The 26,532-nt window shown below is 40.9% G+C and overlaps 1 protein-coding gene across 5 annotated transcripts in view; it reads right to left on the reverse strand.

The window, feature by feature from the left end:
- LOC113149481 (MAM domain-containing glycosylphosphatidylinositol anchor protein 2) overlaps positions 1 to 26,532 on the reverse strand; it is a 142,033-nt gene that overhangs the window by 71,563 nt on the left and 43,938 nt on the right. For all 5 annotated transcript variants that reach the window (XM_026341631.1, XM_026341628.1, XM_026341629.1 and 2 more), the window contains exons 3-5: positions 21,962 to 22,101; positions 14,904 to 15,078; positions 2,397 to 2,593 (exon numbers count right to left, since the gene is read on the reverse strand). In XM_026341631.1, coding sequence (XP_026197416.1) covers positions 2,397 to 2,593; positions 14,904 to 15,078; positions 21,962 to 22,101 — 512 coding nt within the window. The remainder of the gene's footprint in view (positions 1 to 2,396; positions 2,594 to 14,903; positions 15,079 to 21,961; positions 22,102 to 26,532) is intronic.

Raw genomic sequence — 26,532 nt, forward strand, 5'->3', positions numbered from 1 at the left:
TTGCATTAGATTAGCCATGGGCCTCACACTCCACACTTGCTTTCTTTCTCTGTCACCTCCTTTGCTTTGGAGCGAATATCAGAAGATGAGGTCCATGGAGTGCAAGCTTTACTCACAGCAGGAGGGGCAGACTGGAAGGAAAATCTATTTGGAAAATGCAAGGGGCAGAGTAAGGAATGGAAAGGACAAACACATTAAACCGAATTGGACAGAGGGGATTGATGGCCGTATTGATAGAAAGATTGAACACTGAGGTACACAAGAGCTTTGGGCATGGGACTTACGGCTGCCAGTAAAGGGCAAAGAAATTTTAGATTAATGCACCGTCGCTGAAAATATTTTCATTTAAGGGATTAAATGCTCACCTTTGTAAAACCAGAATCAAAACCAGCTGGATGGGCTTAAAAATACATGGTGGTGAAGATGATAATAACAGCAATTTTCATGCTAGCAGAAAGAAAATGTATGAGCTACTTGGGGACCAAAAAAAAAAAAAAGAAGAAGAGAGTGAGGAAGCTGGAAAAGGGGCTATAGAAAAATGTTCTAATTAACATGAAAGTGATGTGTGGTTAAGCGTTATGTTGCTAACTGGGCTTTAAATGTTTATCTGTTCATGATCTAGACAACATGGGAAAATAGAACATCACCAGACAAGAAAACATTACACCCTATCATAAACATCTGAAAATGTATCAGCTATTTTACAGAAGTGAGAATGTGACGAGAGCTGAGAAATGGCACCAGTGTACCTTTGATAATTGTGCTATTCTGAGGCTGAAAATTATGAAGCGGGGGGCGGAGGAGAAAGTAACAGACGGCAAAAAGGACAGGATTTCTACAGTACAGTAAGAGTGTAGCAGTGGGCTTCACTTAATTATGAACCACTCCTCCATACAGAGGTTGAAATGCCACCTTTGCATTTCTACGGCATCAGTGGGAATATAAAAACATTTTGTAAGCTGAAAAAGGTGCAGGGCAAACTGGAATAAAGCTGAAAGGAAGAATAATGAAGAGGGAACATATAAAGTCTTACACACATACGGGGGACTGACTGAGGCTCTAATGGACTTGAAATGACCCTACAGGGTTAATCTGGGTCAGCTATAAAGTTCTATAAATTATGTGGATATTTTAGGCCACTTTACATAGATTGTTGAAAATAATAGTATTACCCTTTTATATTAGCAAATGACTAGGAGTTTAGTTGGGATTTATTTGGGGTTGAACTCACACAAAGCTAATCTCTGGGTTTGGGCTGCGCTAATAATTTCAGACCCGATTAAAGCTTCAATAGAGGGCAGGATGAAGGACAGAGGGACGGAGCTAAGAGGTACGAGGAGCGGGATGGAGGAGGAAGGAGTGTCTGATGAGGCCCAGTTGTGCAGCTTCTCCAGCTCCGTTCACCCACTCCATTAGCTCCCAGCCATCTTTCTCCATTTGACCAAACATCAGTTTCACTTCCTCTTGTCTTCCCTCTCTATTTCTTAAGCCTCTTTTCTCCTACTCTCTTTTTCTCTTTCTTATAGATTTCTGTTCTCACTGCCACCCAGTCCTACAAAATCCCTTCCTTTTCTAATGACAGAATAATCACAGTGACAGTTGGTTCCTTTTTCTTTTTTGTTTTTATCGCACAGGATCCTTTTTAGAAGAACCTCAATTTTCAAATTGTATAGAAAAAGCATGCTCAGTTGAATGAACTGGTTGCAAATAAAAAACCTAATACGTCCTTTATGTTCTTCATACTGGTTAATTAATCCCACTTTTACCATCTCATAGCTCAACACAGTGTAGTGGTCAGGGTCTGTGGTAGGCTTATTAAACAAAAAAACACAGTAACACTAACTGTTATTCCCAACACATAAAGGCAAATAAAATAGCTGCACTATTATTACAGCACTTCACATTGTAACATGTCACCTTTGTAAGTGTTGACTCATTATTTAGCTCCTGTGGCTTACTCATCTCTGCTGTGAAAATAGCAAAAAAGAGTGTGTGTGTGTGTGTGTGTGATGACAGCATGTTATTGCACTTCTTACTCACTGTTAAAAGAAGTTGGTAAAGGTCATATTTTACATATTTGTAGCCCTCCAGTATGAATATACTGTATGACAATGAATCAAAATTTTGATTCCTGCTAATAATAATAAAATATGCCAATAATGATGCTTGCTGCAATCTCAGAAATTTAAGGACTGTGTAATCTGTTGTTCCATAAGAAATACTTTCCTGCCAGAGGCATTAAGAGTTTCATAAAAGTTAAAATTCTGAACATGTTTAATTGCAATCCCAATTTTGCATCAGTTTATTGTTCTGTTGGTTATTACTTAATACCTTGGCATGACCTTTGCATCGACTATTGTGTTTCATATTTTTTATCCACATCGTCCCTGCCTTACCTGTGTGAAAAACGGCTCGTAAATCTCCACGCCCTTATCGGAGCCCTGCGTCAGGACCTCTCGCCCACGATGCCAGCTGTAGCGGACAGGTGGGTTGGAATTGGCCACGCAGCGCAGAAACACAGTCCTCTCATAGTAGAACTGCTCCTTAGCTTCTCCTATGCTCTGGTGCACTGTCACCACTGGGTCATCAAGGTCTGTGGATTGAGCACAAACAGAGAAGATGAAACTGTCCATTAACACGAAAGTGTCGGTGAGTTCCTGAATGAGTGCGTTACACCGACCATATTCCACACATAAATGTGTTCTTGTCCAACTGTGGGGTGAAAATAGTGCAGTAAAAAAAAAAAAAAAATCTGCTATAAAATATTTATAATATGAGTAAACACAAAAACAGTCCCCCTGGATATGAGCTCCTTGTGGTTAGGGGTCCAACCGAAGGGGTTAGAATTCTTGTTGCACTAGAAAAGCCAGTTATCGGCATGCACGGGTCGATGTCTGAAAGGAGGTGAGAGGCTGGCTACTTGAACTACTTAAGTCAATAGGATGCAGCCCAAGGGCACATTGACTTCCCAGTCAATGAGAAAGCTACTGTGTGCTCCAAGTCCCACTCCATTGTGAGCTTCAAACATGAGTCAGGGCGACAAATACTGTGCACAAAATGATGTTTGATGTCCGTCACTTCAAAGAAATATGTTTGGCTGACCTCTGCACCCATTTCAGCCCTCTGTGATTTGACACATCTGTTACTCTACCCATTTCCCAACAGATCTGAGGGAAGTTTTACCCCAATGCTAGACAGTTGGTTATTTCTGAAAGCGCTTGTGGTTGATTAAATGGATTCAGAGGTAATCATCTTACCCGGCTATCGCATTAAGCCTTGGCAAATGGTGTTCATCATAGCTGTGGTGTCTTTTAGCATGCTAATACTCGCCTTTTAGATTATGTGCATTTGCACGCTCAAAGAACGTGGGTAGCTGGCTGTTTCCCTTTCATCTCCGTCCGAGATGCAATCAGTTTTTAACACGAGCAAAAAGGCAATTTAAAGCAGAGGATAAGAGAAGCTAATGCAAGTTATCCCGCATGCTAAAATTCAAACTGATAAAGGCTGACCTTTTGCATATGAAGCAGAAAGTGATTGAGTTTATTAATGAGTGACTTAGTGTATCAGAGATTGAGCAACTAGGTGGATGATTGAGTGATTGAGAGAGCTTCTGTGTGAATATGCGAGCGAGAGGGAGAGAGAGAGAGAGAGAGAGAAAGAGAGTGCATACAGCTTACAGTAAATGAATACCCAAATCCATAACAATTATAAGCCTCCAGAGAAAAACTACAAACGCCTGAGGTATTATTAATGGATGAATTCATCAGTTTTAATTCAGTGGCTGTGTCCCACTCCTAGATTTGCTGAGGATCAGGTCCTAATCAAGGTGCCTGTGGGCCACAGTGCACCGCATCCAGCCTTGACGCACAAGCCAGAGAATGCTGATTCTTCAGTTTCATTAAAGACATGTTCTGCCCTACAGCCTCTTAATCAAAATCTAGCAGCGGTCAATACTTCATCCAGGATCCATTACAGTGTCTCAGGTAAGAGCAATTACCTTTGGGGAGGTGGGGAAAGACAGGGCAGGGGGTGACAACGCTGCAGAGAAGACAGAGCAATTGCAGGGCCATTTTACAGGAGCAGATTGCACTAAGTAAATACACCAATTCATTACAGAGAGGAAGAGCATAGTATGAATCCTACATCTTATCGCCAACGCTACCCAGCTTCCTCCTCATCTGTTTCACGCCTTAAACAGACAATTTACTGCCAGGTGCCACAGACATGGAGTTATTCATTGACAACCCTATCTACCTAGGGATAGTCATGCCTTTAAGTGCCAGACCTGATAGGAGGAGGCTTTTTTTTTTCATTTAACTTGTAGTGACAAGAGTGAGAGCGTGTGTTTCTGTATGTTTGTGTATTAGGTAAGGAGCAGTTTGAGCTATTAATAGGGCCAAAATGATATGCACAGAGGAAGTGGATGCTTGGAGCACATAGAGATAAATATGGAAATATGGAAATGTACGCACTGGATTAAAATTTGATGAATTTTAAACAAAATTCCACCTCCACCATCAGTGTTTCTCCCATAAGGATGTGTGTGTGTGTGTGTGTGTGTGTGTGTGTGTCACTCTTGTGCAATTAGCTTCCGAAGTCACGCTTGACTGATTGTGAAGCTTAAATCCCAGAGCCCTGAGGAAAACCACGGTGTACAGGCCGCCTGCGCCAGAGTTGTTAGGGTTTGTAATTGCAGGTTTATGGGTTCACAGGCCGGTAAATCTGCCCATGTACAGCTAAACGCTCCAGCGAACTAACCTTAGCATCACTCCTGCTCACTCCCACCAAGCATGACAAGTCTCAAAGCTCTGGGTTTCTCTGATATTAAGACACAGCAGGCGGGGCGGCAAGACATACGGATGTGGAAATGATAGATGCATCGCGCGTGTGAGTCAGAGGAAGGAGGTCTCCCAAGACTGGCAGAAGGTATAACATTCAGTTTATCACCAATCTTCTTTTTCTCTCAAGTGAGAAAAAAAAAAACCCTCAAATAAAACCTGACCATCTTGGTATTCCCTTTTGAATAGCAAAAAGCTGATTTCTTCTTTATAGGCCTACAAAAACATTTGTTGGACAAATAGGCACGAGCGAGTGGTTTGGATGAAAGCGTAGATGACGACTAAAGAAGCTGCTTCATTATCACATCAAACCGTACTCTCTTCTTTTCATGTCTCCCACCCCTCCCCTCAAAAAAAAAAGTAGACACCTGCTTGAAAACTCACACACATTATTTCATTCCACTTTATACCAAGCCACCCACGCAGACACCTTTTCCAGATCTACACGCCCCTTTTTTGGGGGTGTCTCTCGGGTGTTAATCTAATGCAAGTTTTTCTTTTTTTTTACCCGGCTTTGATGTCTTTCACTCTCTCCGCCTGATCTACCTCATCACCTGAAAAGAGAGCACCTCATCAGGCTCCCAGGCTGTGAGCCATGAGCGACAGAGGCCTGCGATTAATTTCACCTAATCACTGTTCCAGCTTGATTACCAGCGGGAGCAGCTGACCTGAATGACATTTGTTTAAAGTCTTTCACGAGTCAAAACAGCCCTATCATGTCAAAGATTTGCTTTTATTTTGTTCCAAGGGACAGTGAGAGACACAAGAGGAAACGTCAAAAAGAAAATGTGACATAAAACAGGTAAAAGAGAAGAGTATGTAGGTATTTAGACATTAAGACTGACATCTAATAAAGTCCATCAGAGGGGACTGGTCATGCTAATAGTGCAGCTTGTGGGTAAAAATAGTATCATTGGTAGCTGTTTTTATATAAAGCCTAAAATAAACCTGAGATAATAGACAATGCCAATTGAATTCACTGTGTGAGATTTCTATGCTGATGCATATTGCATGGGATTAATGTTCTGGAAAAAGACTTAATATTACAAGCATTATGTAGCATCAGTATACCACGTGTAAACACACTACATCAAATAAGACAGCACAAATAAAACATGATATAGATGGTGTATGATTTCAGTTTGCTGAATGGCAGGCTATAATGCATTTCATTTATGTGGGTCAAAAGGTTAATAAGCCAGATTGGTGATGTATAATATCCATCTCACACTGAGGCCTCTCATGCAATATGTGAATCCGGCATGTAATTTACTGTCAGAACATTTCTTCTCCCTCTATCTCACAACCCCTTGGCAACAGTGACCTCTATCTCATGGCTACACTCCACAATAACTAGCTGCTGCTGCTAGCTGCATCCATTCAGTGTCAGCTGTTGCTTCACACTAAAGTGTGATTGTGGTGGAGGATGGATGTGTTTGGAGGGTGGGTGAGGGTACGGTGCATCTATTTCTGCAGTCCACTCTGACGATGGCACCTGCGTAACAGAGATATCGCAGGAAACTGAAAATCATTCTCTGAGATGTGAGATGCAACTCGGTGCTGTTAGGGGGAATAAAAGGAGGGACAATCCAGAATGGGGCCACTGCAGTTAGTGTGTTAATGTGACTGTGGTATTCACTGAAACACATTCATACAAACAGGGACCAGACACACCTGAAAATTGGGCAACTAAATGCATTTCGCCACATAAATAAAAGGATAATGTTCTGGTTGCATTAATAATGAATATCAGAGTGGTTGTGCCATAATCTCTTTTCTAATAAAACATTGCAGGAATATTGGGTTAGGTGGCTTTTTGTGTCCGTATGTGTCTTGGGTACAATTCATTACAGAACTACTCATACAGCTTTAATATTTGAAGCTTGAAATTGAAGTTTAATCAGTGGGTCAGTTGCCGGGGGTTTTAATACACTGTACAGGCGCAGACCTTTGAGACAGGGGGTTTGTAAAGGCTACTCTTCTGTCTCTGCCAGGAACACACAGTGGGGTGTGGAGTGGACGGTGGACAAGTTGGGTTAAGGTTTGTAAAGGGCAACATCCCACCCCTGCCATAGCTGCTGCTCGGCATGCTTCTGTAGTACTGTGTAACAAGTGCTGAATTATTCATTAGGCATTTCCACATCCCTGAGTTAAGTTAAACTTCTACTGGGGGAGCGGGAAGAAAGCTGCTTTGCTCTCTCTCTGTCTCTATAAAATCTCCTTTACTTGACTTCCTCAGCCCTTTTACCCACACACACACACACACACACACACACACACACTTTCTCGCTCTCGGGCCATCATAAGATATGCACAGAGCATTAATGTAGTGGTAACCAAGGCCACAGACATCAGGCCAGATTATGTGTAATTACTTCCAATTAAAGAAGCAATAGAAAGCAGTCAATGGAGTGATAGTGAACAATACAGCATGCCACACTGTAAATAGCAGGTTGGCAATAGAGAGAAATACAGGACAATGTTCTTTTTAGTTTGACAAAAAGGATCCTTTAATGTACTGTATAGTAAAGTGGGCTTGTCCATTTGAACTACACACTGCTAGTACAGTAAGTAAAAAAAAGAGATAATATGCATAATGGTTCTACAGTAAAAAGGTACTTAATTTGTGCTGCATTACGCACACAGCATTAGATTTATTCTATAAACCAACTTACAGAGCTTCAATATCATTTTCATTTTCATTGCTCTTTTTTCTTTTAAGTCAAAACACAGGAAACATAATGCTTAATCTCACAGAGTGGATGATGGTTCCCATCAGCCTGTTCCTGCACTCCTGAAGCTGCAGCCCGCTTACAGTAAAACTGCTGCAGCTCCATCTTCAGTAACACTGCTTTTCCAATTATGCTGTCTTCGGAGGAATACTGCATGCGTGTAGGTGTGTGTCGAAGGCCAATGTGCGAATGAGCGTGTACACACAGACAACTGTGTGTGATAAATGGGAGAGAGGGGCAGACGTCAGCAGCCTCACAGAAGAGCCTGCAACCTCTCACTTCCTCCTGGTGATGGAGATGAGGAAATAATGAGGCCCAGTTCTGCTGTGTGTGTGTCTGTGTGTAGGTTTGTGTGTGAGAGGGCGAGTTGTAATGAAGCTCCTCTTCATCCTCTCCCTTAGACAGCAGCTTCTGCCTCAACCCATCGCCTCTCTAATTCATCTCCCTAGAAAACAAGCAGGCCACAGACCACCGATCTAAACAACACAACCACCTAGAAACCCGCCATTAAAGCTGGAGGCAAAGCACCGGTGACATGATGGAGCTCTTTTCTGGTTTCAGCCTAATGACATTCTCCTTTGTTTGGCCTTAAGAAAGACTATCCGAGGATGAAAGACCTTTTCCGAATGATGATTATAAGATTTATATATATATATATACACACACATATATATATACACATCTCTGCTGACGCCAAATAGCCTATGTTTTAATTCTAGACCCAATAATAATAGTATTAGTGGCATCTAAAATTAATAAAGTGTATTGCTGTGACTGGAGAGGAATATGCTGGTAGGGGTAAATGTGTCAATACACACCTTGACCTCCACCTGTTGTTGTTGTTGTAGTCTTTATGGCAGGCAAGCATCCAGTTGGCTGATGCTTATTTCAGCACTGACGTAATGTCTGATCTACAAGCACACACTGTATTTCTTTGAATGTGCACTTAAACATCCTGCCAAATATTGACTTGCCAACCATGACCTCATACTGTATCAGCAGGAGTGAAGATTAAATGTAAGCATTGGTTATATCACGTATTTATAGTCTGTCCATTACATCAAATTATGAAGTCATTAAGTAGTAATGACTTTTTTATAGTTGTGTGTCTCCAGTGCTCCAAAATCATCCTTAATCAAGCAAATAAATAAATAAATTTAATAACATCAGTAAACAACCACTCCACTTCTTGTCTTGTTGGTCTTCTTTGCCAAGACACACTTACACACACACACACAGACACACTAAAGCTGTGCATGATATTTGTTTAAACAATATTCTTCAAATGATTATTTTGCCTTAGAACATTTCAGGACGTCTATCCCCACGAGACTTCTTTAAGCATCATTTTATTCACAGGCAATAAATGTTTATTTTGCCCAAGAATTCAGAGTTTCGCAGATGAGTAGAACCCGAGATCAATATTTTCATTATTTTATACAGTATATTTGGATCTTTTAATGAGGATATGGTTGTCCACATCCAAAAATACTGGCGAAAAGATAAGTTACTAGCTGTCAGCACGTTATCTGTGGCCTTTCCTCATCCATAGGGAAAATAATAAAAATCCAAAAGGAGATAAGACTGAAATTCTGCAGGAGATAATCACATTAGCATATACAACACAAACCCACTCTAAAATGTTTCACGCTCCTCTTGGTGATAAAAACAGAGGTGAGAGATGACGTTGACTCCAGCACCCTGATTAAGAGCCCCTCCCTCAAAGTAAGTCCTTGAAAGAGTAATGGGCAGTCGTGAACTGGCTTTACCTCCATTAACCACACCAGCAAACATTTACATAATGTACACATAATGTGCTGATTCATTCTGTCCCGATTCAAACAAGGCTCAGATAACTCACAGCTCCTGTATCACACCATTCATCACACCAGGTCATTTACATCCAAAAGCACTTTAGAGGCGCTGTACATATATCTTTGTCTACATACATTACGAGATCTTTTCAGAAGATTGCAAAATACATCACCTCCTATTATAGGATATCACATCATACTGAAATACCAGACTGCATTCTTCTGCCATTTTGTTAACATCGTCCCGAAGTGAAAATGTGACGCGAGTTACGCACGTTGGGTGACTTCAACAGTCCCAAATAACGGCTGCTTAATCATAGCTTAGCAACAGTAACTAGACACACTAGGCCTTTCAAACATGTGACTCTCATGCATGGTTCTGTGACAAGTGACACACTCACTGGTTCGGACAGCTAAGTGTAAACAGGCCAGCACCATGGTGCTGCTGCATACTGCTCACAGAGGGGAAGGAAAGTAGTGTTGCACCGATGCAAACGCAGCAACAACACACTCTTGATTTGAGAGGGTGGAACTTAATTCCCTAAACCAGACACTTGACTACAGAAAAAAACAAACAAACAACAACAACAACAACAAAAAGCGGTAAATTAAGGGAAAAGCATAACAAGCGGGAGAGCATCAGTAACAGGCTGTTGCTTGGCTTGCACCTGCGAGCAATATTCTAAAAAAAAAAAAAAAACTGTCAAAATAAAAGCCTTATGAGACCAAAAGAAAGTCCACCAGTTAATAATTACATCTTCTCAGTCTAAGTCATAACTCAACCTAGTGAACCTGCCTCTAGCACCTGCTTCCCCCAACTGAACTCACTAATGGATTGGCTCCCTTGAGATCACCATCCCACACACTGCCCTGCACATATACCCAAATATATTACCCTAGTCACTTTCTCCGGGGTATAGAAATACAAGCACAGAGTGCAAATACAAGTAATGAAAGGATATCTGAAGTTAATAGAAACTTCATAAGACTCAGCTTTTATCACCACGATCTGCTGCTTGTGCGAGTCGGTGTTTTCTCCAGAACCCTCTGCCTTCTCTCGCACTGCACACACATTTACTCAGGCACCTTGCAGCAGGGCGGCACGAATTGGACACCTAATGAGATAGGAAGGGCTACTTATACTGACCGAATAAGGCAAAGCAAGTACGGTCGCTAAACAAACCCCATCAGCTGCTGTTTGGACTCTGAGCTCCTTTATGAACTCCATCAATGGAAAGCAAACATAAAGCAGACACACTTCCCCATGTTGGCCTCGCGCTGCACACTGCTGCACAGAGCCGCACTGCTGAGGAGGCATATGCCAAGACAAGTTAAGCCTGTGACATGTGTGTTTGAGTTAGGACCTCACTGGTGGAGAGTGTGTTCATGCATAAGCATGTGCTTAAACCCAATGGGCAGCCTCTATTTTTGTTTCCTCTCGCACGCATGAGCACACAAAGACACACACATTCACACGTCTCAAATCTAGAATGCTGCTATTGCCAAAAAAAAAAAAACCGATTCAAGCTTAGACTTCAGTCCATGTGCAGACAAACACACACACAAACACACAGTATCCTCATTAAAATGCTCTGTCTGGTGCAGCAGCAGTGTGGAGTTAGGGCTGTGTAAGTTTCTCCACAGATAACACAGAGAAAGCAGACTATTGTCTTATTCTAATCCTTCTTTTGAAGACACGTAGAAATATAACAGTGAAGATGTGCGTGAAAGCTGTGTGGTAAAGTGACATTTAAAGTACAGTGTGTCTTTTCTCACAATATGCACCACCTGATATTTTTCACAACCACTGACAGAACTGACTGCCTGTCTAGCCAACATTAGCACGGACAGTATAAGCTGCTTTTTCTTACGACTGTAACTCATTCATGGTAGCACATCACTAACTAAATCTACAAAAACCTGGCTGTGTTTTTTTTATCTTTTCTTTTCTATGTGGCCCTGTATTTGCAATTTGTTCCTACAATTTCAAAATGAGTTTGAAAGTGCTCCTTTATCACAACCTGCACGGTAAATGCTGACCTGGACTGAGCAGGTTTAAGGCAAACCAATTTGTTTTCCATTTTTCCATCAGCTGAAATCGTTCTGTTTCATTCTCACAGAGTTAATTTGACAGCCTGTATGTTTGGGTACCAGTAATTGACTTGAACTGTATTGTATTGGACTGATTATCAGTAAGAAGTGAAGTGCAGCTGGCTATTATGTTTTACCATTGATTAATGTGTCAACTACTTTTCCAATCAAACGATTTTAATGAATTGAAAGTTTAATGCCTGTGCCAGTTTCCCAGAGACCAAGGTGATGTAGTAAAATGGTCTGTTTTGTCTCAAATAACATAAATTCTCACACTTGTGAAGGTTAAAACTGTAAATATTTGTTTCTGCATGCTGCGTTACTTACTCGATAATTTAATTACTTGTAATGAAGTTATTGTCTGAGCACTAGTTAACACAATCACATTATTAGCATGGCTTTTGTTATGTTGGGGATGATCGTGGATCAGATGGCAAAGCAGTCGGCCACAAAGCCCAGGACTAGTGTCTGGCTCCCGATTTCTTTTTAAGAACTACATGTTGGATCCTTGAACAAGACAATGAAACCTGAACCCTGAACATTTGGCACTTTAAAAGTAGATTTTCTTTCTTACACCCAAAGCTCCCCAACAGTTTGTTTTCAAGTTAGTAACTTTGGCGGACAGTGTCCCTTGTTCGTCTCCTTCTTAATCTCTTTCCAATATATTCTGCTCCAATGGTCAATGAACTCTCTGAGCCTGCAATAAGCCACCCCTGCAGAGGCCTTAAGCCTTTCTTGATCAGTCACTCAATGAAACATTAGATGCTGCAGCAAAATTAATGCTGCTAAAATTAAATGAAAACACTGAAAAGACTCCCCTGTAGGAAAAAGAAGCAAGCAGCTTAAGCTTAAAATCGATCAGTGCAGGAGTTGGGAAAGGTTCTTTATTAACTTTACAGAGGACCTTCCCCACAGACCTAACTGCGGACAAACACAACTGAGGTGTCAGCAGGTATAAAATGTGCTTAGATGGACTTCTGAGCTTTGTAAATATGTTATCTTTGAGCTGGCTTTATAGCTAATATCAGCTCCTGTGGGCAACATAGGTCAGTTATTACCATTAATTATCTCTTCCTGTTTTCATCTGCTGCTCAGAGACAACGCTACAGAAAACTTTGACTCTCTCTACGTGTCTGTTTATATGTTTATCTACCTACATTTACCCACTTCATTTTCTCCCTTAAAACTGAGTGAGGTGAAGGCTGCCTTTATGTCAGAGTGTTTCATTTTTAGAAAACACACTTTGATATAACAAAGATGCATATCTTATGAATACCATCTCTAGTGTTTATTTAAAAAAACTTTTCATTTATAAAAGCAGAAGCAGAAACTGACTGATAAGAGAAAACTAAGCGAGGTTTTAAGCCTTTTCATGTAAAACATGCTAAGACATTGTGCATAATAATACAGAAGTACAGACAAAAAGACCAGAAGGAGTCAGCAAACATAAATCAAGGTGCTGTTGTTGGGAGGTCCAGTTCCAAAACACCAATTTTAACACTAATTAAAACTGTAGTTGCAAACCACTAAAAATAGCATGTACTGCAGAGGCCCATCAATTAAATTCACCCTCAGGGGACAGTCTTAACATTGCTCTGGAGGAATGATGTGATTTTGCTGAATGTGCAACGTAACACAATGCTAGTTAATGAAGTACACACACACTGTGGTACGAGGCCAGATGCAAGGACAGCATCAGGATAACCATTTCAAATGATACCGTGTAACAAAACTCTGCTAATCTAGATTTGTTATTTTTTTCTACATTCAGTTTTGTTGATGCAATTTCACAGGGGAAACTAACTAAAAGTTACATGTTGATAGATTACATTACAGTTTTTCTTAATATAATTGTTAAATACTGTATTTAATTACTAATAACCACATATTGTTGTCACTTTATTTCTGTGCAGTGTAAATAGATGTGTAAGTCTGTGCTCAACTGTAATTAGAAGTTACACATTAAACCGACTCTGACAGCAACTCTGACCTCAAAATGTCAGACGATGAAGCTCACTGAGGAACCACGCTCTCTGATTATCCTCAGGTTCTGTCTCTGGTGTTTTACTTGGCTTCATTTCCACGTCTGCTTCTCGAGCTCCTTAGTGCAGCCAAGGTGATATGGTGCACAGAGGGAAGGAGGCTCTGACTGTCAGCTGCTGAGACGCGTTCAGCCCCTGCTCTGCTGCTCCACTAAGGCCTTCCACAAGCTTTCTAAACAAGTTTCAATTCCACAACCACTGCCGGTGTCAGTCCAAATAAACAGGTACAAGGATGAGGCTCACACACCGAGGGCCAAGAATAATACCGAGTCGGGAAAGACAGGAGAGGACGAGTGGAGAGGGGCCAGTTCTAACACTCAAAAGTACATCAAATGAAAATATGTTTTACTGAGAAGGTGTTGTGGACTGGAAAGGGCATCTTATTTAGCGCAAAACTGTTCTGCTCTACTACCTCTTTCATTCCTTTGTGACTGAACATTGGATGTTTGGCAAAAATTTAAGGGTAGGGGGTCATAAATTTTCAAAGATGTAGCATTTTTTACTTTACAGCTTGGCAAATAAAGAAAAGCAGGGATTTAGCGCTCGTGAGGGAGCCAAGAGTGAAGCAAAAGCAGTAGCTTAGAGAGCTTTGAAATGCACAAAACATGGGTTTAAATGTAGCTTGGGATATTTTCTTGAAGTTAGAATATTAATATTAGGAAAAAATAAAAGCTGCAGCTGATTATGATACAACTATTACTCTGAGATGAAATCCACATTTGACAGTGTCTGCACACATGGTTTGGTATGCAAGGGGTCTGAAGGTCCAACTGTGACGAAGACCGCCTCACCACTCCTTGACCATTCACAAGGTGAATTAGGACAGTCGATGCCAAGTCAATAAAAACAATAACACTAAATCACCATTTTCTTGGATGAATACTAATGAATGTTCCTCATTTGCTGCACAGATACTTTGAAAATAGAGAGATTGCTCTTGCAGTCGATGGTGCTGTGAGGATAATAAAATCATTTCAGTTTAATTAGCATTCTTAGGACAGCACTGGCACTGGCACTGCACTGAATAACCACATTTTTACGACTGCATTTATCAAATGTAAAACATTTGGGCCAAAAATAAAATAATATTGCAGAGTTATATTTATATTTCTTGTGGGAGAATAGTGGGCAATTGATCCAATTTTAAGTGGTTATAACTTTTGACAAACAGACACAGATACGAACACCTCTTGGCAAGCTATCATTGTCATCATTTATTTGCTAGGATTTCTTTGGAAACAACTGCAGGAAACAACTAATAACAAAGGTGAGGAATTCAAAATCACCTCCAAGGACTATCGTACCTTGTCAATGTCAATAATGTTTGCTAAATGTTTGCATTTAAAGCACAGCCGTGTCCAAATTTTACCCGTGTGTCACACTTACAGTAGACGTCCACCCTGATGGATTTGATGGCAGGCGAGCCAAGGCCGTTTTCAGCCTTGCAGTAGTAGCGACCTCCCTGGGTCCTCAGGATCTTCGCAATGTGCAACGTTTCATTGAACACACTGGAGTCCTGGAAGCGATCCGACACACTGCCGGCTGTCTTGGTCCATCTAATCTAGAAATAAAGGGCAGAGATAAGCAGTTATTTCAACGTCTGATTTCATGTGCTGATCTTGTTCAAGTATGCAGGGGGTGGACTGAGGCAACAAATACAGCTTTATTTGGGAAGTAGATTTCTAAAATAAACCAAGGTGATGCCAAACATTCTCAAATAAAAAGCAATCTTTCAATACAATGGCATAGACATGAGCAGCACAAGTGTTATTAGGTACCTGGTCAAACATATGGAGGGAGTTATCGCTAAAGCTAATGCACAAACTCTACTAGAAAATATAGGAATTATGCCCTTGGATCCACTGAATTTACATGTGATGTGAAGGTGTAGCAGTTTATGTTAGATAAAGAAACCATGGGCAACTTACGTAATCATGGGGAAGTAAGCTTACTGGGTAAATATGATGAAAGAGCTGAGTTATCTGCCTTTTTGTTGAGAGTTAAATTAAAATAACAATACCAGTCTAATATCTGAATGATAATGAGATGACAGCCCGCAGCTGAATAGTTTGGCTTAACATAAAGACTGAAAACATTTACCGTGTCCTAAGGGGGTAAAGATCTGCCTACCAGCACCTCTAAAGCTCCCTAATTAAATCGTTATATCTTGTTTGTGTAATCCTTAAAAAAACCCTACGTGTAAAAACAACAATTTGTGATTTTGCAAAGGGATTTGTGACCCCGGGGTTGTAAGGCAACCTGCTGAGATTCTACTGCACCGTGCAAAGAAACACTTTGAAACACTGACTAAAAGGCTCTAACTTTCTTCATTTTTAAAAATGTAATCTTGTTTTCTACGACGCACATTTACTGATGAGGAACACTTTGTTTTAATCTTAATGGTCGTAATGTTCTTGTCTAAAATGTCACCATGTAGAGGAGGATGTGACAGCTAAAAATCTTCTGACTTCCTCTGTTCCACACAAGACTGACCTGAGCGTGGCCTTCTCAGCATGAGTGCCTTGCAGTAACTGATGAGACCTAGTTAGCCCATGGCATTGAGGTGTAATGAAAGGTGAAATAGTGTTACTCCCCCACATGAGGTTGTAATTGACTCTCCATCATCTCCCTCTCCTGTCCTCATTAATGCATACAGCAAGAGCAGGTATTGTGACAACTCTGACCTGGGGGGCCACGCCGGCATAACCATGGAGCATAAAGCTCAATTCAATCCTTCATCCTAAGTAAGCCAGATCGACTGGCTTTGCCTGCAGAGTCTCGCATATCTCTGTCTAGCTGGGGGAGGCTATGAATTAGAAACTAATATCTTCTCACTGTATGGTGATAGCATCATCTTGGATACTGATAACATCCCATTTTACAGAGATACCATCAGATAGAAAAGGGATATTACAGTATGCAGGGATGGGGATTGGGTGCCATCTTGGGAGATTGCTGCTGTGCTGCTCTAGCTGTGGGGCTTTAACCATGATGACTCCAGCCTGAGGTAACAACAGCTTGAAGTTTGCAAACAGAAGGGAGCAAGGAAAAGAAAGGGTGGGTGGCCCAAAACCTGATAATGGCGCAGTTTTCCAGTGGCTTTTTGCAGAGCTCCGGGGCTGGGGGGTGACAAGGAGAGGAATTCATAGGCAGCAAAAGTTGAAGTTTATCAGAGGTGTTTCAGATTTTCTGTCTGGCTTGGGGTCTTACTGTTCACAGCAGCAAAAAGAAATTAGCTTATCCTAAAACTCAAAGGCCGTGTGTGCTCTATGTTTCTCATTTTCACCACACTCTTTCCCTGAAAAAGACAAAGTCTGCAGCCAGACGGTGCTGCCGTTAAGTGGATATATTAGCATAAAAAAAATGCTTCTAAATGAATACACTGCACCGAAAAAGGCTTCAGTTGCCCTGTTTCAAACGCATCAAGAAACGCTAAAAGAAAGCACTCCATGAAAAAGCCTAAACTCAGCAATTGATGCTAAAGCCCCAGTGCTGGGAAATCTGGGGCCCTATTATAACAGTTAGGGACATCATGTGTTCAGCAAAACAAGCCCTAAAGTTAAATAAGTTATGAGCATAAATTAGATGGAGCAAAGTTTTTGAATTCTGTGTCACTCTTCTGCAGTACTCTGGATCCCCTCATGCAAATACAAAGCAAGCTGGCTTATGGCGACCTCAGCAGAATTCAATATTCTCCCGGCTTATACCCCCAGTTATTTCCTCTGCCTTTTGTGCAAAGAGCTTTGAGTTTTAGGAAAGTACAATATCAATACGTGTATTGTTAGAGTGACACTAAGAAGTGGATATTCAAATAACTCTTCATGTTTTCAAAAGGAAACTGCTCCTGTTTGTTTCACGAGGGCATAACACCACAGTATTGGTGAGCTTTCAACTTTCCCTGTGCCCTGGAGCTATTTTCATTCCTCCACTACTTGGACTTTTTTTTTTTTTTTTACATCTGAGCACCAGCACCCACAGGGGGAGTCCTGAAGTATGCCTGGTGAGAACAATTTGACCCTCTTCACTCTCCTTAGTGCAATGCAAATACTCTTGATCTGAGAGGAGCTGGCGGATTTGAGCAATATGATAATTGCCCCTCCTCGCCCACTGACAGCCTGGCTGAGGTTTTTGGCTATTTTTGCTGCTGCTTTCTTATTCCTCAGCTGAAACTTATAAGGTGTCTGCAAGTATACACTGGGGAATAAGTCAAACTGCCTAAGATGAACCATCCAGCTGCTGTTTTATGGCAGAAATTCATTATTACTGCCCGTGCCTTACAGTTGTGTGCATATATTATTACCATGAAATGTAAATGGTGTCTGGTTTTCATCTTTCACCTCACATAGTTACGCATTCACATTATGTACGTTCAGTTCTGACAAAAAAGCATCAAATACTCACCACCACCAAAAAGTAAACACAAAAATAAAATTAGATATCCCAATAGAAAGATCAACATTTGCTTACACGGATTGTAGAAACTTGTCTAGATTAGTATCCTACTGAAAATCACAGCAGTGTTTGAGACCACACATGCTGAGATGTCACGGCAAGACCTAATTAAAATGCGCCCAGTGTCTGTTGTTGTGCAGGAATCATATGCCGGAGCACGCGTCTTCTGTGAATCTCCCATAATGCCTGCTGTGACGTTTCCCTCTCTCTAAATACAGACTGGTTTCTAATTGCTTGCCATCTTTTCTTTTAGGCACTAGTGGTGGTCTGTGCCGCTCAGTGGTGCAGCCAAGTGTGGCTGAGCATGACAATCAAGTGATCAGAAGAATCAACCGGGGGTCCAAATCACAAACAGCGAGTGCACAGGCTCTACAGGTTTTTACTAGAAAGCGCTGAACCTCGTAAAAACTGGATGATCACACGAAACAAGCCGCGGTGATTTGATACTGAAATTAAAAGCAGAAGTCAGAATCAAATAATAAAAACACACCAATCTGCATCTCTTTGACTTGCTGTAGTTGATCCATGCACAGAATGTTTGAATTCATTTTAAGACAACTCTGTCTAAATGAAAGCGTGTGTATTAGACAAGGTGTGGATGAAGGGGAAACTCTGGGAGATGGTGCCTCTCCTGATACTGCACTAGCAAAAGTAGAAAAAAAAAAAATAGAAGGTTAAATCATTTTTCAAAAAAGCACCATCTGCTAAAGACACCAGCACTGTGGGCTAACTGTCATGGGAGCATCCAAAACAGATCACATACTCCAATTGGTTTGTATAAAGCGAAAGGTCCCAAGGCCCGAGGTCAGTTTATTTGTACTCGCTGACCCATGGTGCTGTGAGTTGAATCTGGCCGGCCAATAACTGAAAGAAAAAAAAAAAAAAAAAGGTGTTTGCAATGTGGTGTTGCTGGCTATTGGAGCCTGGTACTCAAACAAAGCAGTGTGGACATAATGGATGGAGGCCAGGGCACGGGAGATGGGGGCAGATGGCTTCATCATCAGGGACTCTTTGAAGTATGTTCATAGCATCAAACACAATGAATGACACTGGAGAACAGTGACCATGAAAGTAAGAACAGATGAAGCTGTATATATGTGGTGTTCAGACACAGAGACAAAGAGGGAGTGAGACAGCGATACAGACAAAAGGAAAGAGTTTATGATTCTTTATATTTCTTGGATACAGGACTGAAGCTAATAGTTGTTTAAAGTACACATGCAATAATTTTCTATTACAAATCCAATTTCCAGAAATGTAAAATGCAATAAAAATTTAAATATGTGATTTGTCAAATCACTTGATCTTTTATTGATCTGACAAAAGTAAAAAAGAAAATATTTTCAATGTTTGCTTTCATTGACCAACCTAATTGCATTTTTTTTTAAAAATATAAGCAAGTTTATATAGTAGTTTGATGCAGGAGGATAAGACAACATTTCTAACACATTCAAGTAAGACATAGAGAGAACACAGTGAGGGAAATCTTAGTTGTTGCACTAGCAAAAACTATGTCTAATCCTTCTCCTCAGAAAGCCAAGTTCCACAAATCCTTTTAGTGACCTTTGCTCTACACATCTATGAGAATTTGACTTGATTGTCCCGCGGGTCTGCCAGATCCAGTCTTCCTGTATGGCCTCTAGTAACACCTTGAAATGCCAAACCCACAAGGCGGCAGCGAAAAAGCACATATTATACGGTGTACCGGTGACTGACAGTAACATATATTTATTTGACAATTAAATGGGAAGGCAGACAAGTGTTGCCACTGCAACGAGTGCGTGTGTGTGTTTGTGTGTGTGGTTGAATGCATGTACGATTTCATTATATCCTCCAAGGCTGGTGGGTGGATGGATGTGCACGGCGCTGACAGAGTGGCCCGTTGTGAGGAAGCTGCTGCCTGGTTGGATACAATCCAGAGACTCCATCACTAAGAAGGCCTGAGGGGCGTCTATGTAATTTGAGGAGGGTGCATATTGATAGACGTAAAGAATTAAGCCGTGGCAAAATTGCCAACCGAGGCCCCATTTCCACTGCAGTTGGTCCTTTGTGGTGCTGACGTTATCCTTGGGACTACGCCCTTCAGTGTATGTATTACAAGGGGGGGGTTGCAGTATCTCAAACTCAGGGAAAAAGAAATAAAAGTCTGGACAGTGAGGATGAAAAAAGCTATTTGGTGATTTGCTAATGCAGAACTAATTGAAGCCATTTACAGTGATCAAGCACAGCGACTTGCCCTCCTGTGATACTGCCATCCAGATGGTGAATGGTAAAGGTTTCAGTTCCTGCTGCTACGGGTGTTGTTCAAGACAGTAAAAATGAGTCAACTGGACTATCTTGGCCTCATATGGGGTTAAGCTCCAGGTATATGTTTCTGTGTGGCCTATTTTGATGGAAAGTGACATTTTTTAACCCAATAACCTCCATTGGGCTGTACTGCATATATACAGATAGCAGCAGTGCCTGTAAGATGTGAGTATAGACAACTGCTCATATTTCACAAATAGATAAAACGTGATGATTATGATTATGTCCACATCTTTAATCAAAACGGGACATAATGAAAGTGCACTACAACCTTTGCAAGTACTGATTACTTTTCCCTCACATGTGCTGGTGAAAGATGAAGCTCAGCTCAATTAAAATGTGGAACTGCCGGGTAAAGAAAGACTCGGAACATGTTCTGAGGATTAATATTTAATTCCAATGAGAAGATGAGCTATTATTGCCGTATTAACTTGCAAGTCTGGTCACAAACCCTCGTGTTTTCCCACAAACATCACAAAACCAGCCCCAGGGTGCCACCCCAGATAACCTATGCAGCTTTTGAAACCACTCAGTTTGAGTGTGTGCTGCCCTTCGGTACCATGCCACTACCAGAGGGGGACAAAGCTGACACATCTGGAGTCTGGAGAGACACAGCCGAGACCCCCTGTGCCAGGGGATCTGCGTGAGTCTCATAATGACTCTGTTTCAAAGGAGATCCTGCCACAGTCGTGCGGGGCTTTTGATCTCCCACTCTCGTCTCTCCCTGTCCCTCCCCTTGCTCCACTCTGTTTTTCAGAAATTCTAATTAAGAGGAAAGACAGAGATGATGAGTGCAACGCCATCCCCCCCGACGACGGAAGGAGATGAACGGTGCGCATGAACCTCGCGCTAATTTAAGAGGCCTCACCTTTTCAATTGAAACAAAAAAATCAATATGCTCTTTTGCTTTGGCAACCAGAGGGGAAGTGTACAAACTAATGGTCCTGTCTATCGATGAAAGGGGGAATTATATTAACGAATGTAAATGAGCTCAGTCCTGGCCGCAGATAGTGCTGAATTCTGTGTAATTTGTGTTATGAAGCAAATCTGAAACAATATCCAATAACTGTTCAAAAGGTTAGCGTGTGCAAATCCTGCCCAGATTAATACCAGAACAAAATGTGAAGGTAAGGTAATTTGTGGCAGAGCTGACATTTACTTGCATAGATCACTTTGGTATTGGTACTTGTCTAAACGAGTAAATGGGTTTTGTTTCTGTTGTTTAATTTCTTTTTCTACATACTTATTTCTAAGGTTTGAAACTAGTTCACATTAACACAGTAAATAAAAGAGTTGGAGTAAAATGATGCCGATGCAGAAGAACCACGTGTATTGACACGACCCTGAGTCTTGTCTATATTTGCCACTGTGGCCTGTTTCTCACTCATTACATTTTGTTTTGGCAGATGTTTGCAGCTGTTTTGTTCCCACATCCTCATTAGTCTTGGAAGCGTCCATTATCAACATGCAGGTGCGCACAATGCAAGCAATAATTAAAAGATTCAACTTTTAAGCTGGTTGAGTGTAGGGGTGTGCTGTGCCCACATGATAGAGCTCTAAAAGAGAGCATGGCAAATGAAAGACATGCTGCAAAATCTGCACCGTGTCTCGTTATACACTTTGCTTAGCTATTATTTTTTCATGCCGTCAGTCAAGGGCGGACAAATAAGTAATGAGTTCCTTACCTGTGGTCGAGGATGCCCCGTCACTAGACAGGTGAGCTCCAGAGTCTCTCCCTCTCTGATTGTGTACACCCTCTCCGTGTGCCGTTCCTCCTCAACATTACAGGCATGTCCTGAGTGTATAATGCGGACAGTCGGAGGTGCTGCGGAGAAAAATAGCACAAAGTGTGTTAGCATTCTGATCATTTCTAGAGGAATGAGTAGTTTACCACAACAGATGGTGTATTGATTAAGAGGTTGTCTCACTTACAAACAAGCCCCCCGCAGACTTTGTGGCCACCTTATATTAGACCAATACAGTTTGTGCTGTCAAGGACTGTTTAAAAATATTTTTTAATCTATTTTTTATAGTGAGCTAACCATGTGTATGGCAAATAAAGGGGTAAGTAAAATACATGGTCTGTGATCTGATCTTCAAGTCAAGAGTATTAACAAATATAATGTTCCTAAAATAATAACCACTGGCACTTCAAGGTTTTATGGTTGTTCTCAATAAAGACATGAAAGATCAGAATGCAGATATTATTTTCTGCACATTATAATTGTTAACACTCTTGACTTAGATGCTTCACACCTCACTTTTTCTTGCCACAATATATATGTGTGTTTCAGTTAAAAGCATTTGGTATGTACAAGATATTAGACAAGAATTAATCAATGTGTTCAGTGTTTTTCTAACTTAGAAACAACATTCTTTCATAGTATTAAACTATTGATGCCAGCACTAATATAGCAAAAACACCCAACAAACATCAAAACAAAACAAATGGACTCGATACTGCACACACATTAACACATTAAGTATGGTCTTTTGCACTTCTAAATTAAATTATGGTCCTGGTAAACTATTATGTTTGTAAACACAGTAGTAAAATGGGTCTATATTATAATTGTTGTTTTTTTTTCACTGCATACTGTATAAAATGTAAATCAAAATTGTGTGATTCATGTGCTCAAGAAAACGCAACCCGTGCCTTTAATTCACCCAAAGCAAATTACTTATAAGTTGACTGATGGTAGCACCGAAGAATTACTATCAAGAGAGGTGTCAAGAGGCCAAGCATTGTTTTGATTTTTCATTTTCATTTTGACCTCTAGTGACACTCTACAATACTTGCAGACCTTCCCTGATGCCCCCTCGGGCTGAGGAAGAATGTAACACGATGCTGCGCTAAGCCTCACTGAAAAATGGAGGAAAGTGGATCTGGTGCAGTGTTTGTAGCAGAAGCAATTACCAATCAATATCACTCTACTTTGAACCTGGCACCCAGTTTATGTCTTCACCAAGTTAGCCAGTGCACACAGCAACAATTCAAATGCAGTCTAAAGTAGATGACCAACTGTAAATAATTAATGCAGGCCAGAAGACAAGTAATTACTTTCAGTACAGTACTGCTCCTTATCATCATCCCCTCCTTGCAGTGTAAGAATATCAGAAAGACTTTACTACTTACTGTAATTACATCCCAGAAGGGACAAGTCATTTCACAAACAGAGAAAATAAAAAAACACTGACACGAAAACATCATTTCATAAGTAAACATCCCAAATATACTTAATTTAATTTAGTAAACCTAATTTTGCTAAATTTTATTATTAACCTAAATTATTTCCAGCTGTTGTTAGACTGAATGACGAGTGGGTGTTCAGATTTAAACTGGTGGATATTATCACTCATCGTGCCCTTTCAGCACAACAAATGTGATCCCATTAGGGATGTAAAACACCCAAAACTGTGATATGGGAAAATCTAATTAACAATTTTGCAGCAAATGCACACTACACTGCAGGTTCAACGGAGATACGCTCAAAACTCCTTGTGGCTAATCACTACAGGAGTGTTTCTATCTACTTGGGCAGACAGAAAGGACATCTGAGCATGTGCACACGCCACCAGTTTCAAAAACAGAAGTGGAGGGGGCTAAATTGAAAGGAGGAGGAAGTCATCTTACGTAAACTGCCTAAGCTGCGGAGTTGCACTGAGCTGTGAAAGCGCAGTTACATGTAACCGACCCCTGACAATACCAGCATCTGTTAAGCATTTGCTCCTCTCCAACTTACATGATTAGTGAAGAGGTTTGGGATGAGATGATTTGGAGAGCGGATACGAGATATGATTAGGAGGAGGTGTACAAATCGAGGGGTGGGGGGTGGGGTGTGGGGGGGTGGGGAGACAGGCAGAAATCACAAGGAGTGTAGAGCGCCTTTCATGCTGGAGGAGCTTCCTGTGTGGGCCTGTCTCGGCAGACTCAGCCCCGGCAGCACGCTCAGCTCTACCTCTACCCAGGCTGGGATGCTAATGAGCGTGGCGACACTCCTCCCCAACGCTGCACTGGGAGTCTCCGCCAGAGTGTATCTTTAGCCAGGCACTAACCACTTGTCCCTCCCAGTAACCAACCGTGCTGTTTGTCATTCAGCTTGTTAGCTCAATGCCCCATTGCGCTCTTGCTGCCTGTCGAAGTGCAATGCGGATTGATGAACAGCGATGTCCAATCTGCCTGGCGACTCATAAAGTCCTGGTGCTTCCTTGTCTCCTTCTCTACGTTTGGGGATGAATGGCGGTGAATGTGGTGCTGAATTCCATAGGGGGGGGGGGATAAGAGCTAGAGGAATAGACTCAGTGTAAGGGAGCTTCACGCAAGGCTGCCACTTAAAACAAAAAAGACTTGGAAACAAGACCCCAGGGCACTAGCCGAACAAAGTGCTAATGCCATTTACTCCAATGAGCCAGTATCTCTGCAGCATGCTATCAGTCCTGGAGGAAAATAGGGAAACACTCGTAATTAATGATCTTCAACTGCTGTAGCTGCTACTGCAACTTCTACACACTCACACACACACACACACACACACACAGACACACGCACAAAAACACACTTGCTTTTTACCGAGACAACATTAAGTAGTGACAAAAGCAAATAACCCTCTTTTAAGCATACATAATGAGCACAGTAATGTTCTGGCAGTCACACATATCCTCATGTAGCTACAGCAAGACCAGCTCAGATCATTTGGCCCAAAGCATGAACTGAAATCGCTGTCGTTACTACATCATTTCCTAAGTGTTTAGTTTTCATTAGACTGCTTGACACTCCTCACACAGTAACTACCCATAGTATGTTCAGGAAAGACAAGAGGAATGGGAAATGGGACATTAATACTGTGGGATTTAGGGTTTGGGTTGCGTAAAGTGAGATGTCAGTGCGCTGACAGGTTTGAGATAAAAGATGTCCTGGTAGAAGGGATACGGGTGATAGACTTTGAATACATGACAGCTAACTGGCTTTAGCCCCTGACATCTTAACTAAAGCCAGCCAAGTTCATTATGTGGACTTATCCGTCTTATACATCCACCACAAATGTGATGGTGTGGTAGAAATGACATTTAAGCTCTTATTTTGTGCCCTGCATGATCAGATCTCTTTATAGATCTTTATTTCTGTCAGTGATTTGATTTAATTTCATATATATACATATATATATATACACACACACTATTGTTCAAATGTTTGGAATTTTTTTGTTTAATTTGTTTTAAAAAAACAAAAACAAACACATTTTCAGGCAATTATTCACAAACAATTAAAATTAATTGTTTTTTGTTAGAGGCCTATTATTAGCAGTTGTCAGTCCTCTGCATCAATCTCCTGGTATTGTTGCTACTTCAAGTTAAAACATTTATAACGCTAATTGATTTTGAGAAAACCCTTTTGAAATTGTGTTGTATATAGATATAATTGTAACAATTGTGTTCTATTTCTAGACACTACACAGCTACATTTGTAGCGTTGCTACATTTGTACCATGTTTTACTTTGCATACTCTGCACTACTCTATCATGGATTTCAAACCTGTGTGGTTGAATACGTATTCAGATGCTATGTATCAGTGAAAGTAGAAAAACAATGTGCAAAATGCTCTGCTAGATAAAAAGAGTCTTAAAAGATGCTTAAGGTTTTAACAATCAACAATAGTTACGTTTCCATTGAGATGTTCCCATCAAAACGTCTGTCCTTGAGGCATTAAATAAATAAATAAACAACATATAAATAAAAGAAATGAAAATAAATAAATAATGCATCATTTACATCACTGGTCTTTTTCACTACTTTGTAGTGCATCGCTTTTTGCAGGTACATTACCACCACCTGATGAAGTCTTGACGAAGTAAATACAGATTTCAACCCCTGAGCAGTCCTCTAAAACTTGTGTTTGTTTTATCAGACAATACCTTCAACGTGCTTTAAACTTCTGGCAAAAACTTGCGCGTGCATGTTTAAGGTCAAAACAGCAATGATCGGCTTTGCTACCTTCTTCTAATACTGTCATTACAAGGTTACATCCCTCTAGAGCAAAATTACAAGATGTTAAATGACTGAGTGGCCATGTAGTGTATGTTAAGCAGCAGAGCAGAGGTCATCTGGGAGCAATGAACTGAAAAAAAAAAAGAAAACTCTTTAGCTGGAGTCACATTTGGATGTTAATTAGAATCTTTTTTTCTGATCTTGTTTGGTTGGCAAATTGGCATTGGCATAAGAAGCACATCTGCCACTCACACTGATGATGTGAGAAAT

Source organism: Anabas testudineus, chromosome 24 (assembly GCF_900324465.2).
Source record: "Anabas testudineus chromosome 24, fAnaTes1.2, whole genome shotgun sequence".
NCBI lineage: Eukaryota > Metazoa > Chordata > Actinopteri > Anabantiformes > Anabantidae > Anabas > Anabas testudineus.